Source organism: Symphalangus syndactylus, chromosome X (genome assembly GCF_028878055.3).
Source record: "Symphalangus syndactylus isolate Jambi chromosome X, NHGRI_mSymSyn1-v2.1_pri, whole genome shotgun sequence".
Lineage (NCBI taxonomy): Eukaryota > Metazoa > Chordata > Mammalia > Primates > Hylobatidae > Symphalangus > Symphalangus syndactylus.
In genome coordinates, this window is record NC_072447.2 from 123,954,091 (window position 1) to 123,968,560 (window position 14,470).

The 14,470-nt window shown below is 38.6% G+C and overlaps 1 protein-coding gene across 2 annotated transcripts in view; it reads right to left on the reverse strand.

Moving 5' to 3' along the window:
• CUL4B (cullin 4B) overlaps nt 1-14,470 on the reverse strand; it is a 55,819-nt gene continuing 41,349 nt past the window's right edge. For both annotated transcript variants that reach the window (XM_063634853.1, XM_055269390.2), the window contains 10 exons: nt 13,690-13,882; nt 12,590-12,694; nt 11,982-12,092; nt 11,437-11,528; nt 10,239-10,346; nt 9,139-9,252; nt 7,809-7,914; nt 5,721-5,893; nt 3,403-3,555; nt 1-163 (listed from right to left, as the gene is read on the reverse strand). In XM_063634853.1, the coding sequence (XP_063490923.1) occupies nt 68-163; nt 3,403-3,555; nt 5,721-5,893; nt 7,809-7,914; nt 9,139-9,252; nt 10,239-10,346; nt 11,437-11,528; nt 11,982-12,092; nt 12,590-12,694; nt 13,690-13,882 (1,251 nt within the window). In that variant the 3' untranslated portion in view covers nt 1-67. The remainder of the gene's footprint in view (nt 164-3,402; nt 3,556-5,720; nt 5,894-7,808; nt 7,915-9,138; nt 9,253-10,238; nt 10,347-11,436; nt 11,529-11,981; nt 12,093-12,589; nt 12,695-13,689; nt 13,883-14,470) is intronic.

Consider the following 14,470-nt stretch of genomic DNA (forward strand, 5'->3'; position numbering starts at 1 on the left):
TTGAATCAACAGGTTAGTTTATCCACTGGCTACTGCATATGACACCAAATGCTGCAAGGCCAACATTCTATGCAATATAGTTGTACTGGTTGGGATTTTCTTTATCTCTTTCCATGTAGTCCCGGTCAATTAAAGATTCTATTCTCTTCTTAAGATCAGCAGGCTGTAAGAGAAGGCAAATTTTCAATGTAAAGTTCATTATCATTGGCTCAAGCCCATTTAGTTAACACCCCATTAAAAAGACAACAGTTTTGGCTCATGAATTTAATCTCCTTTTTTAAAATTTTTATTTATTTAAATCTCTTTTTTAGAGAAAAGTATCATGAAAATAAACCAGGTTAAAAAATGTTTTATACACGTTGAAGATTCTTTTTTTTTTTTGAGACAGAGTCTTGCTCTGTCATCCAGGCTGGAGTGCAGTGGCACTACCTCGGCTCACTGCAACCTCCACCTCCTGGGTTCAAGCGATTCTTCTGCCTCAGCCTCCCGAGTAGCTGGGACTACAGACACAAGCCACCACACCCGGCTAATTTTTGTATTTTTGGTAGAGATGGGGTGTCACCATATTGGCCAGGCTGGTCTCGAACTCCTGACCTCAGGTGATCCACCTGCCTCAGCCTCCCAAAGTGAGGGATTACAGGCGTGAGCCACCGTGCCCAGCTATGTTGAAGATTCTTTAACACCAGAAGTGTTTTTGATTTTTGATTTTTTTGGTAGCTTTTAATTTTTTTTAATAGACAGGGTCTTGCTATGTTGCCCAGGCTGACCTTAAACTCTGTTCTGGAGTGATCCCCCCAGCCTCAGCCTTCCAAAGTACTGGAATCCCAGTACTCACAGGTGTGAGCTACCATGCCTGGTCCTGACTTTTTCATTTTGGAATATTTGCATATACATAGTGAGATACCATGGAGATGGGACCCAAGTCTAAACACAAAATTCATCTATGTTTCATACATACCTTACATAGCCTGAAGATAATTTTATACCTTTTGTGCATGAAACAAAGTTTTGACTGCAACCTGTCAAATGAGGTAAAGTGTGGAATTTTCCACCTGTGGCATCATGTTGGCATTCAAAGTTTCCAATTTTAGAGCATTTCAGATTTTGGATTTTCTCATTAAAGATGTTCAACCTGTACTATATACTATACATACATTAAACTGTCACACCCTTGTCATATTGTTATGGAATACTTTCTATTACTTTTCTATTTTAAAGAGGTCATGCCAGAAGCAGCTACCCTTCGCGTGGTTAAATACAAAAGACTACATTTATTGTAACTTCACATGAGCACTGTAAGGTAGTTTAAGGATACAGAATACTAGTTTTGTCAAGATAGTTCATGAAGCGCACCTTTACTTTGGGCAAGAGTTAGTTGGCTTCATTTTTATAAATTAAGATTTTAAATGTATTGATGAAATCACTATTTAGACCGGGTGCGGTGGCTCATGCCTGTAATCCCAGCACTTTGGGAGGCTAAGATGGGTGGATCACCTGAGGTCAGGAGTTCGAGACCAGACTGGCTAACATGGCAAAACCCCATCTGTACTAAAAATACAAGAATTAGCCAGGTGTGGTGGCGGGCGCCGGTAGTCTCAGCTACCAGGGAGACTGAGGCAGGAGAATTGCTTGAACCCGGGGGGTGGAGGTTGTAGTGAGCCGTGATCACGCCACTGCACTCCAACCTGGGTGACAGAGCAAGAAGACTCCATATCAAAAAAAAAAAAATCACTATTTAAAAGAATACTGGCCACGTGCAGTGGCTCATGCCTGTAATCCCAGCACTTTGGGAGGCTGATGTGGGCAGATCATGAGGTCAGGAGTTCGAGACCAGCCTGACCAATACGGTGAAACTCTGTCTCTACTAAAAATACAAAAATTAGCCGGGAGTGATTGCGTGCACCTGTAGTCCCAGCTATTCGAGAGGCTGAGGCAAAAGAAGTGCTTGAACCCGGGAGGCGGAGGCTGCAGTGAGCCAAGATCATGCCACTGCACTCCAGCCTGGATGACAGAGAGAGACTCCATCTCAAAAAAATACATGAAATGGCTTGATAAATGAAGTACCTCATAATTTAGATCTTCATATTTCTGGTTTAGTGCATTTAAGTGACTTGGATTTCTGCATCCTGTGATTTAAAAGTAATCAAGAAAGCTTGTAGCTTTATCTTCATGATTGCATTCTAAGCTCCTGGATGACAAAATTCCACTATATATCTTATGTATCTAGTCTGTAAATATAATATAATCTTGTTTGCTAATAGAAAGTTTTTCAGGATAAGTAAAATGACCACTTGTTCAAGAGGGGAAAAGAGGGGAGGCAGTCTGATGCAGCAGTGAAAATTTTATCCAGTAATCCCAAGATTGGGAAATCAGATGACTTTCTCTTAATTATGGTGAAAGACCTAGAATATCAGCACAATATTAACTACAGCGATCCCCTAATTTCCCCAGCATCCGTGATCTCTCTGGCTTGAGGTGAAATGACTGTTAGGCAGAGCATGAGGGTGAGAGGGTGGTAATGAGGAGTGCGATATTAGGTTTGGAGAAAAGAAAATGCTTACCTTATTAGAACTAAGAGCTACCGAGTGCTTATTATGTACCAGGTCCAGTGCTAAGATTTTTACATTCATGATCTCACTTAAACCTCACAATACTCCTACAAGGTAAGTACTACTATTATCTCAGTTTTACAAAAGAGGAAACAAGATCAGCAAGGTGAAGTGATTTATGAAAATCCAAAGCTCATAAGAACCCTAATAGCTAGCAGTCTATTCAAACTCTATCAATGTTTATCATCCAAGAGTTTGGCTATCTACCTCCTAAAACTTGTAAAAAAGGCCAGTACAACATCACATTAAGTGACTTTATTATTGGGCATTCACAGTGGAACGTTTCCATTTAATGACCAATTTCAGTTTACCAGAACTATCACCATACTTTTCAAAAAGATGGTTAATCATGACTAGTTATCGGTATGGTTTTTAACAGATGATCTCTTATATAAGCTAACTAAACAGGAGATTTAACTCAATCCACAATAACCGAATCTGTCAAATACCATGGTATTTCAATAAATACCATGGTATTTCAAGAGGAAAAGAAGTAAATAAACCAACCAAGAAGTTCAAAAGAAATATAGTGAATAAACTTGAAAATTTCAAACACTCATTTGGCAGTTCAACTTTCAGGTATCCAGGCTTTTCTGTTATTTTCCCCTTTTGTCACTGCTGCCCACATATGCCAACAAAGTTTTTTTTTTTAAATCATATGCATCAACATGGGAAATTAAAACTTTTCTCTAACTGGTCATGATGCTTTATGTTTGCAAGATTTGTGTCTGAAAATCTAATGTACTTTCTTTTATTTATAACACGTTCAATAGGAAAACACAGAAGTACCTACCTTAACTGGAAATTTCAACTGGTTGTACACTTCTGAAACAAGGAGATTGTGGCTAAGTGTCTTTCTCATCTTCATAATTCGAACAATTGCAGCATCAATTTGATACTGTCTATCTTGAAATACTCTTTCTGTAGTGCTTGCTTGTTCTTCAACCTAACAAAAAAGTTTTAAACCTAAGAATTATACCAGAAGCAAAACCTGACTATTTACATAAATTGTGCATTTTAGGGACATGACATTGTTATTGCTTTAAAGGTACTGAATTATGTAAATGGGGTCTTATAAATATAGATGCTGACAGAGAAAAATCCTACAAACATAACTCCTTTCTGTTCTGATTATATTGCCCTATACCAATGAAGTAATGCTAGTATTAGTTAATAGAAAAACATCATCTTTGAATTGCTTTTCTAGAAGTAGAGATAGCTGATGTGGAATTTACCATTTTGTTTTTTTACTCTGTCTTTGATATCTTCTAAATGTGTGTATCAGTTTCAATGGATTGTTAACCAGATTTCTCTATGACAATAGCTTGTCTATAAAGTGACTCTGTCTGACCTCTGACTCAAGGCATGGTATTAACTGGCTAAGCAAACTAGTTAAGAGTCAACCTCTTTGAAAATTAATTTTTATTTTGTAATATATAAATCAGACATGCATGCCATTAGTGCTTACAATCCTTCAAGACTTACAGAAATGTAGGTATTTAGGAGGCGGTTTACCAATCTTGATGCTAAAGTAAAAATGTTCATCTTTAGTAATTAAACCAAAAAAACAGTTTGGGCTTTCTGCAGCAGTTTCTTCCTGGTACAGCATAAATGTTTTAAAAGTAGGGACATGGTAATCCTTTAAGAAAATATCCTGTCTTTGATGTGTATGTGAAAACGACAGGAACTTGTTTGAAGATACTGGTCGCTGTCCTACATTAAAATTTTTTCAGCTGGGCGTGGTGGCTCACACCTGTAATTCCAGCAATTTGGGAGGCCGAGACGGGTGGATCATGAGGTCAGGAGTTCAAGATCTGCCTGGCCAATATGGTGAAAACCCATCTCTACTTAAAATACAAAAATTAGCCGGGTGTGGTCGCGCACGCATGTAGCCCCAGCTACTCGGGAGGCTGAGGCAGGAAAATCGCTTGAACCCAGAAGGCGGAGGCTGCAGTGAGCCAAGATCGTGCCACTGACTCTAGCCTGGGTGACAGAGTGAGACTCCACCTCAAAAAAAAAAAATTTTTTTTTTTTTTTTCAAATACTGCATTAAACCTTATTGGAACTGAAACAAGCAGTTTCAGGATGCTGCAGTTGGAAGTCTCTTACAAATTCAAATGGCAAAAACAAACAAAATATTCACCTTCACTGTTTTTGTTTGTTTTTTTCTTTTTAGACAGAGTCTCACTGTCACCCAGGCTGCAGTGCAGTGGCGCGATCTCAGCTCACTGCAACTTCCACATCCCGAGTTCAGGTGATTCTCATGCCTCAGCCTCCCAAGTAGCTGGGACTACAAGCACGCACCACCACGCCCAGCTAATTTTTGTATTTTTAGTAGAGAAGGGTATCACCATGTTGGCCAAGCTGGTCTTCAACTCCTGACCTCAGGTGATCTGCCCGCCTCAGCTTCCCAAGGTACTGGGATTACAGGTGTGAACCACCGTACCTGGCCCACCTTCACTGTTAATCAAATAAATAGTGAATAAATCAATTCAGATTTTTCACCAAGCAAGTTGGCAAAAGAAAATATAATCTTTAGTGCTGGGGGACGTAGTAAGACAGGCTCTCATATGCTGCTGGACAGAGTATAAACCGGTCCAGCCTTTCTGGAACACAATATGACATTATGTACTAAGACTCCTAAAATGTTCATACCCTTTAACCCAAAAAAATCTACTTCCACAAATTTATCATATATCAAAGAGATTAAAATTTAGTTTCAAAGAGGTTTCTTGCAATCTTATTTATAATACTAAAAAGTCATGAATTTAATTGCCCAAAATGAACAGTGGTTGAACAAACTATAAGAGCCATGTAAAAATATTACACTGACATCTGCCATTTTTTGAAGCTATTTAATAGCATGGAAAAATTCTAAAGATTGAATACTAAATAAAGTAAGATATAAAACCATGTTGAGTATCATCTCAATCCTGTACAATCTCTCTCCCAAACACCCAAAATCAAATACGGAAACATATTTAGCTAGACACAGGCACAGAAAATATTAATGGCATTGGCAGTATTACAGGTATAAAAATCTTTATATATTTTGATTATTAACATGTATAATTCCAGTGTGTTAGGACTAGGATAAAGTGAAAGAAATACCGTTTCTTTCATCTGGATTTGATTGATCTTTATCCTGAAAAGTTTATGTTTGAAATCATCATTACAAATGAACTTGTCACCATCTTCAATATCTTTGCCCTTTGGATTTTTTGCCAGAACTCTAGCTTTGCCACAGGCTAATGACTGCAGTGTTCTCCTTAACTCTCCATCCTCTGAAGAAGAAACAGAGGTTTAGTTATTTGTTACCAGCATGAACAACTACGACATTCTACCTCAATCTAGCTTCCACTCCATCCCCCTATTAAAACTGTTTCATTTTTTCCCAAAGGTCACCAACAACTTTTCTTTGTTCTAGCCAATGGCTTTTTTCCTAGTCCTCTTCTTTTTTTAAAAAAAATAGAGGTGGGGTTTCACCATGTTGCCCAGGCTGGTCTCAAACTCCTGAGCTCAAGTGATCCACCCGCCTTGGCCTCCCAAAGTGCTGGGATTACAGGTGTGAGCCACCACGCCCGGCCCCTAGTCCTCTTTTAAAGGTGTCAATTATCATACCATGTGGGCAACTACCAAATCTTCCAAAATGACATTTCACTTCTCTCCAGTTGCACGTTTAAAGGGTAATTCCGCCTGGCTGTTTTACTATCAACTGTAGTTACGTCCAAAATTTGATTCATCGTCTCCACATAACTGTGTCCTCTTTCCAACTGTCAGTGGTGATACCACTAACCTTCTCAGTTGGGAAACCCTGAAATCATCTTTTAACTTTTCCTTCTCCTTCATCCTCAACATAATAGCTAGCCGCTGCTTCCACAGAGATGAGTTTTCTCCATTTTCATGGTCTCACTCTAGTCTAAGTCCCTTCCACTTTATGCCTGAATCATCCCAATAGCATCTAAACTGGAATCCCTTGATCCTTCCAGCTGCCCTGTAGATTGATTTCAGTAAGTGGTCCAAATAATTACTTCCACCATGCCACATAGTTGAGACACTACAGTGTAGGTTTCATTTGCTAGACTTATCAGGTTCTCCACAATCAGGCCCTACTCATCTTACCTAATTTTTTAACTCACTATTCTATGTTACAATTAAGCTCTTCATGATTCTTCATGATTCTATGCTACAATTAAGCTCTTCATGGGCCTATATACTGTGCCCATTCCTGCCTCCAAACCTCATCTCAAAATATTTCCCCTTGCTGTATATGCCTTCTCCCTGACCAAAACTTGAAGTCCCAGCTCAAATGCCACTTGCTTCATGACAGCTTTCCCAATTGTGCCAGTCCACAGTGATCTCTTACTTTGTTGAACGCTTACCACACTTACAGTCAGTACCACAAGCCAGTACTTATTGGTTTTGACATTATGTCAAGTGTCATTTCCCCCTTTCCCTATGGTTATATAAAGAGTTCTGGCCAGGCGCGGTGGCTCACACCTGTAATCCCAGCATTTTGGTAGGCCGTGGCAGGCGGATCACGAGGTCAGGAGTTCGAGACCAGCCTGGCCAACATGGTGAAACCCCATCTCTACTAAAAATACAAACATTAGCCGGGTGTGGTGGCAGGCGCCTGTAATCCCAGCTACTCGGGAGGCTGAGGCAGTAGAATTGCTTGAACACAGGAGGTAGAGGTTGCAGTGAGCTGAGATCGCGCCACTGCACTCCAGCCTGGGTGACAGAGCAAGATTCCGTCTTGAGGAGAAAAAAAAAGAGTTCTGGCTGGGTGCAGGGGCTCATGCCTGTAATCACAGTACTTAGGGAGGCTGAGGCAGGACGATCCCTTGAGCGCAGGAGTTTGAGACCAGGCTAAGCAACATAGTGAGACCCTGTCTCTGCAACAAATTTTAAAAATTAGCCAGGCATGGTGGCATGCACTTGTAGTCCCATCTGCTTGGGAGGCTGAGGCAGGAGAATCACTTGAGCCTGAGCCATGATTGTACCACTGGACCCCAGCCTGGGTGACAGAGTGAGACCCTGTCTCATAAAAAACAAAAACAAAAACAAAAAACAAAACAAAACAAAACAAAAAACAACTCAAAAGAGTTCTGAAGCAAGGGATTATTCCTATAAGTATGTCCCCTAGACCTCTTAACATAGTGGTGTGCACATAGTGAACACTTAATGCTTGCTACAAACCTATTCCAGTTGCCTGCTTGATCTCTTCTAAACTGAACTCCTCTCCCTCATTAAACATTAGCAGCACCAGTGTTTGAAAAAGAGAGACCTGGAGTTCCTTTTTACCCTGTTGAAGAAATAAAAGTGTTTAGTCATCACTTTTTAAAAAACACATGAAAAATTAATCAAATCATCTCTTATAGGAAAAGCATTTTTCAATTAGTGGATTTAGAAACATGATTAGCATTATCCAGCAAAGCCACTTGACGTGGTAATACAGTATTCCAGTGTGAGGTTTAGGTGTGACCCTACCTAAAATAGGGGGAAGGATTAGCTGACCTTTTAACAGTTTTTTTAAGCCTTATAAATAGAATAAAGTAATGAAAATTAATCAGCCTTATGTGTCATTCTAGATATTCGTCACAAGCAGCAAGAAATCACTATTTCAAATGTATTTTTGATTTGTTTGGCTCAGATTAGTCATGAAAAGCTAAAGTTTTTTGAGATTAGATATTGCACACTGTTCCCCTTAACTCCCACTCTATTCGTAGCTCCCAGCAACAAGATTTCCGTCAAGAAGTGGCAGTGTTAGACTGGGTGTAGTTGCTCATGCCTGTAATCCCAGCACTTTAGGAAGCTGAGGCAGGAGGATAGCTTGAGCCCATGAGTTTGAGGTTACAGTGAACTATGATTGTGCCACTGTACTCCTGCCTGGGTGACAGAGTGGGACCCTGTCTCTAAAAATAAACAAATAAATAAAAATAGAGAGTGGCAGTGTAAAGTTTTCATCCACAGGTGAGGAAAGGGTAGGGGGAAAGTTCACTGCTTTTCGTTTTGCAGAAGGGCCAAATCAATTGTGGAAAGACCACACACCTAAAATTACTTAAAAATACATAAAGCTATGACAAGCTATCACTGTTGTCATGCAGATATCTAGGATACAATTATAAAACAATAGCTTAAACTGGCCAGACATGGTGGTTCACACCTGTAATCCCAGCACTTTAGGAGGCCGAGGCCCGTGGATCACGAGGTCAAGAGACAGAGACCATTCTGGCCAACATGGTGAAACCCCGTCTCTACTAAAAATACAAAAAAATTAGCTAGGCATGGTGGCACGTGCCTGTAGTCCCAGCCACTCGGGAGGCTGAGGCAGGAGAATCACTTGAACCCAGGAGGTGGAGGTTGCGGTGAGCTGAGATAGCGCCACTGCACTCCACTCTGGTGACACAGTGAGACTCTGTCTCAAAAAAAAAAACAAAAAACAATAGCCTAAACTTTCAGTTAAGAAGGATGACCTAAATATTAAAGATAAAGATGAAAACTAAAAGTTTTGGGAACATCCACTTACCTCTTTAAATTCTGCTTTTAACACACAGTGTCCTAGGGTTGACTGCCACTGAAGCTTCCTGCCACTATGTTTGCCTAGGTAAAATGTCTTGAAAATCTCCTGAAGTTTTACCATCTAAAGTAAATAAAATAAGGCTTTATTTAAGCTCTGTATCCAATACCACATTTACCACTTTTTATACTTACCTCATATGATATAGTTTCTGGAAAATTTTAAGACTATATCCAGTAGGTCCACCAATCACTTTGATGAAAAACAATGATCTCCCAACCACCAAATCAAATGGGATTTATTAGGATTTATACCTTTTGTTCTCTCTGAACCATTTAATCATCCCCTCTTTTGAAACATTCACCTGCAGCAGCTTTTGTGCCTCTGCACTATGCTGGTTCCTTTATTTCACTGTTGCTTCTGCACTGGTTTCCTTCACAGGTTCCTCTTTCTACCATCTGCCAAATGTGAGCCTTTTCTAAAGTTCTGCCTCTGCTGTTTTTTCTTCCTCTTTGAGAGAGATCTACTCCCTGGGCCTTCATAATCATCTCCATGGAGGATTCTCAATATCTATCTGTCTAGCCTTAATCCCTTTTATGGGCTTCAGTCCTGGGCTAGACAGTTTCCCAGGAGTCAGGATAGATTTAATCAAGGACCCATCATTTAGCAATCCCACCTATGGGTGAAATATGTGCAAGAATTCTTAATAGCTAGGTAGAGTGAGGGGTATAACCTGGGAAGATGGAAGAAGAGCCAGGGAAATTGACCCTGAACCCAGAAATTTGGCATTATTAGCTATGTGCTTAACTGGACTTCTAAGTACAAAAGTAAAGTATTAAAGCAGTTGGTATTCGGTGTTGGTGCGTTTACTGACATACACTTTTAAAAGTATCCATGCCAGGCCTGATGACTCACACCTGTAATCCCAGCACTTTGGAAGGCTGAGGCGGGGGGATAACTTGAGCTCAAGAGTTCAAGACCAGCCTGTGCAATACAGCGAGACCCTGGGTCTCTATTTTTTTTTCTAAGTATCTATTTTTAAATGACAAGCAAAATGGAAATGCTATGATCTCTATGCCTATAATTCAGTTCTAAACAGTAACTCTTACCTCTGGTGGTAAATGAACTTCCATAGGCACATATGTTGGCCAATAGCCCATTGTCAGGATATTCACAGTTAATTCAATATTTCCCGGAACATTCTGATTCTGCATATACTATAAGAAGATCAAAACACACACTGAGATCTTAAAACTGCATACATTTCATATCATAATAATCTATTTAAGAAGTTCCCCGTTATGAAATTACATGCAAACACTGACCATCCTTAAAATAAAAGGCAACTATTAAGAAGACTTTAAATGAAACCTACACAAAATGCACTAGGCAAGTACAGAGGTTAACATTTTGATACAAAGGCATACAAGGATCACATGACCTCATTACAGGCATTATCAACTTAAATAATTTCTTACATACGGCTGGGCCATTATAGGATCTCTTCTCCATTCTTTTCCCCAATACCACCTGCAGTCCCCACCTTTGAATACCCCTATGTGGCTTAAACACCTTGCAGCAACCCCCCATTCCTCACCCCACCAGCCAGCCCAAGTCTCCAGTTTTTCGCTTGCTCCACTGCCTGTCTGCAGGGAGTGACCTGGAGTAGGGAAGGAAAAAGAGGGGAAAAGGGCAAAGCAGATAAGCCCTATTCGGTAGCTACTATAGAATCCATAATCTTACTGACTCTGATTTTTTCTTAATTCTTTCACTTCCACTTCCCATCTTAGCAACACTGTGGAGTAAAGAAGTCACTACTAAAACCCAAAAGAGGAAAATCTAATTTGTCATCATTATCACCTATGTTCTTAAACATTTCAAAACTACTTTCTACCTACATCTTCAAAACTGTGGATCTAGCTTTCTATCCCCAATGTCCCCAAAGGCTTTATACAGCTACATTATCACTTCTCCTCTCTCCCCATTGCAAGCTCTGAACATGCAAATTACCAAACGATAAGATGCTGGGGAAAGCCCTGTTCCCACTATAGCTCTTCTTGTACTGACTTCAGTTCAATACATTTTATTTTTACTTTTGTGTTATTCTGGGTGTTTGTTAAAAATAAATCCTAAAGTAGGTCAAATGTACTTATATTTCACCGATGATTTTTTTTCTACTGTGAATATCACCTCAGTTGCCATGAAGTAATTACAACAAACACGTTTCTATTTATCCTCTTTAGCACAAATCACAGCAAGCAGATAACTAAATATAACTAAGTTTGACGAATTAAGAGTTTAACTCACTTTTACCTGTTTGAACTGAATCATGATGTCTTTAGAAAGTTCCATGTCTTTAAACATTCCTTCAAGTTTACTGGTGAAAGCAGCTCCGCATTCTATTAAAGATGTTTGTACATGTATAATATTTTAAAGTGGTAAAAACAAAAGAGGTTTAAAAGTGGGAAACACGAAATACAAAACTTACTTTAGTATGAAGTATGATCTGTAACTTTCATAAGAATAAAAAGAAATCCTTACCCCAAAGTGTATGCCCCATTAATTCAGAGTCAAACTCTTTAATCCTGTAGTAACCTTATCTACTATTTAGGTATAAAATAAATGGGAAATTTTTATACAAATAATAAAACCAAGAACAATGCTTTATCTTAAAAAACACAACAACTCTGGATATATGTACAAGTTGGAAACCTCAGGAGCTTGCTCAATTTATGTTTTCATCATATATACATAGACGTGAGTGACAAAAGAGGAAATCGATTGAAAGGGTAAAAAGCTAACATTCTCCTTCAGAAATCAAAGAAAAGGAACAGAAAGAATGAGAAACCTACCATGTTTAAGTTTGGACAGCATTGATTTTTCAGCATCTACAGATGCACTCTTCCCGACTAACAGGCGCTTGGCTAAATCTTTCTTATAGAAGGCCTCAAAAACATCCTTGCCTATGTAAAAAGAAATGCAAAATTTATAATATTCCAATAAAAAGTTCTAACAAAACTGCTTTAAAGTGCTTTAATAAAGCATAACATTATTCCAAGTTATTTTACTTTACACATTTTATTTAAGTTTGTTAAATGCAAGAAACAGTAGAGATCTATTTTTGTGCCAGACATTTCGAAGTCTTTATTGTAAAACTTTTTTGCATGTAACTGTCTTGATTGCATTAACTTTTCTTCAGAAAAGCTTTTGTGGACTGGTAGCTTTGGTGCCAATATTTAAGAGATTAAGCCAAGTAGCAAAAATCAAGGCACTTAATACTAGAAGAGCCAAAGCATAGGACAATCACGTAACATTCCTCACATATCTCCCCAATGAATTAAAAACAATTTTAAATCTGTAATTTCCAAATAAATATTCCCTCCACTTTGAATATACTTGCTAGCTTCTCTGTTGAGTGCTATTTTAAAATAAAAATATTAAAACATTAGTAAATACTTACCATAGATAAATCTAAATATGATCATAATTTTATCCAACATTTTCTCAAGCTCTTCATCTGTAGCTTCTTTGTTGCCTGCACGAAGTTTTGAATCTACATACTTAGCTAAAATGGGGGAAAAGTTTGTTGTTTAATAACCAGGGAATACACGAGGTCCTGGGCACTATATATACCCAAAGAGGAGTATGATACACTGAGTTTTTCAATACTTCAGAAATCTATATGCATTTTTTAAAGTCTCCAAAGTCAGGAAGATCAACTGACTTGTTCAATGCCATAGAGCTAATAACATCAGGGCCTGAACACAAACCCAAGTGTTCTGACTCCAGATCAAATGTACTTTCCACTATACTGATGTTTATGAAAATAGGATAGGGACATCCTGTGGGGGAGGTCTCATGTAGCCCTGTGAGGGCATAATGTAATCAAAGCCACGAAAAGACATGGGGAATCTTCTGGAGTATCCATTTTATAGGAATAGTAAGCAATCTTAAACATTACTTTTCTATTAAAATAAACCAGATACATCATAGAGTAGAAAGTAAAATTTCCTACATGTTTAAGGATAAATAGTAGATAGGTTGCAACAAAATTTCATCATTTTGGCAGAGGACCCTAGGCCTTCTCAGGTTACCCCCTCCTCTGACACTAAGGGTACTCAGGTGGAAAAACCTGAGAAGCACTGTAGTGTATATCGCATCCTTATGCTAAATGGGCCCAGATTATTAGGTTTATTTTTGCCCTGGACTTTTTTCTTTTTCACTGACAACTGTAATTCATGCTGCCCTTTTTTTGTAGCTTGAAATAACACCCTGCCTCATTTCTAAATCGTTAGGCTACGAAAACAGATAAGCTTATTATCAATAAAGGTAAACAGTGTCCAATGTACTGTCTTTCAAAGAAAGCACATTATGTTTGACATGTGGGCTTTCAGTATTTATATCCAGGTTTTTAGAAACACTTTTCAAACTTGATATACCAGCTAAGCAACCTCAAACAAAAGGAATTAGTAATACTACAACCTGGTAAAAATTTCAGATTGAGATTTTATGACTCAAAGAACATCATTAAACAACTGGAAAAAGGACTGGAAAACATACCTATAAGTTCAGCTGGTTTATTTGGTCTTTTGTTAATGAACGTTTCAAATGCTTCTTTCATGGCATTAATAAATTTCTCATTCTTCAGAAAGCAGATATCAATTATATGGTCAACCTTATCTTTAAAATCCAGCAATTCTTGAACCATGGTTTTATCTTTTTCAGGATTAATTACAATAGTGCTGCCAAATGCCTAAAACGAAAATTACCACTTTTTACTGTAATCAAATTGTCTACAATGAAAACAATCCCCAAATCGTATTTTAAGTGGCATATATATTTAAAGATCTTTAAAAAGTAAAATAAAGGTATTTTTAAGATGGAATCTCGCTATGTTGCCCAGGCTAGTCTCAAACTCCTGGGCTGAAAGGATCCTCCTGCCTCAGCCTCCCAAGTAGCTGGGGTTACAGGCATGTACCACTGCACCTGGCAAAATAAAGCTGATGGTGAAATGAGGACAAAAAAATAAAGTGCTAAAATATCCACACTGTTAACCACTCATCTATAATCACAAAAATAGTAAGCAATGATCACTGGGCATATGATATCATAACAGGGTATTATTAGAAGCCTCTGGGATCTTTTCCTTATTTTTAAAGAAGTCAGCTTTCAATTTCCTTAAAATGGCAATCTGGCTTTAGTGTAAGATTGAAGAAAGGAAAGAAATTTGGGGTTCAAAGTCTTCTTTTTCTACATTCACTGCTTTAAGTGGTAGAGATAGAAATTATGTCAGCCAGGAGGCGCGGTTTCGCCATGTCGGCCAGGCTGCTCTCCAGCTCCT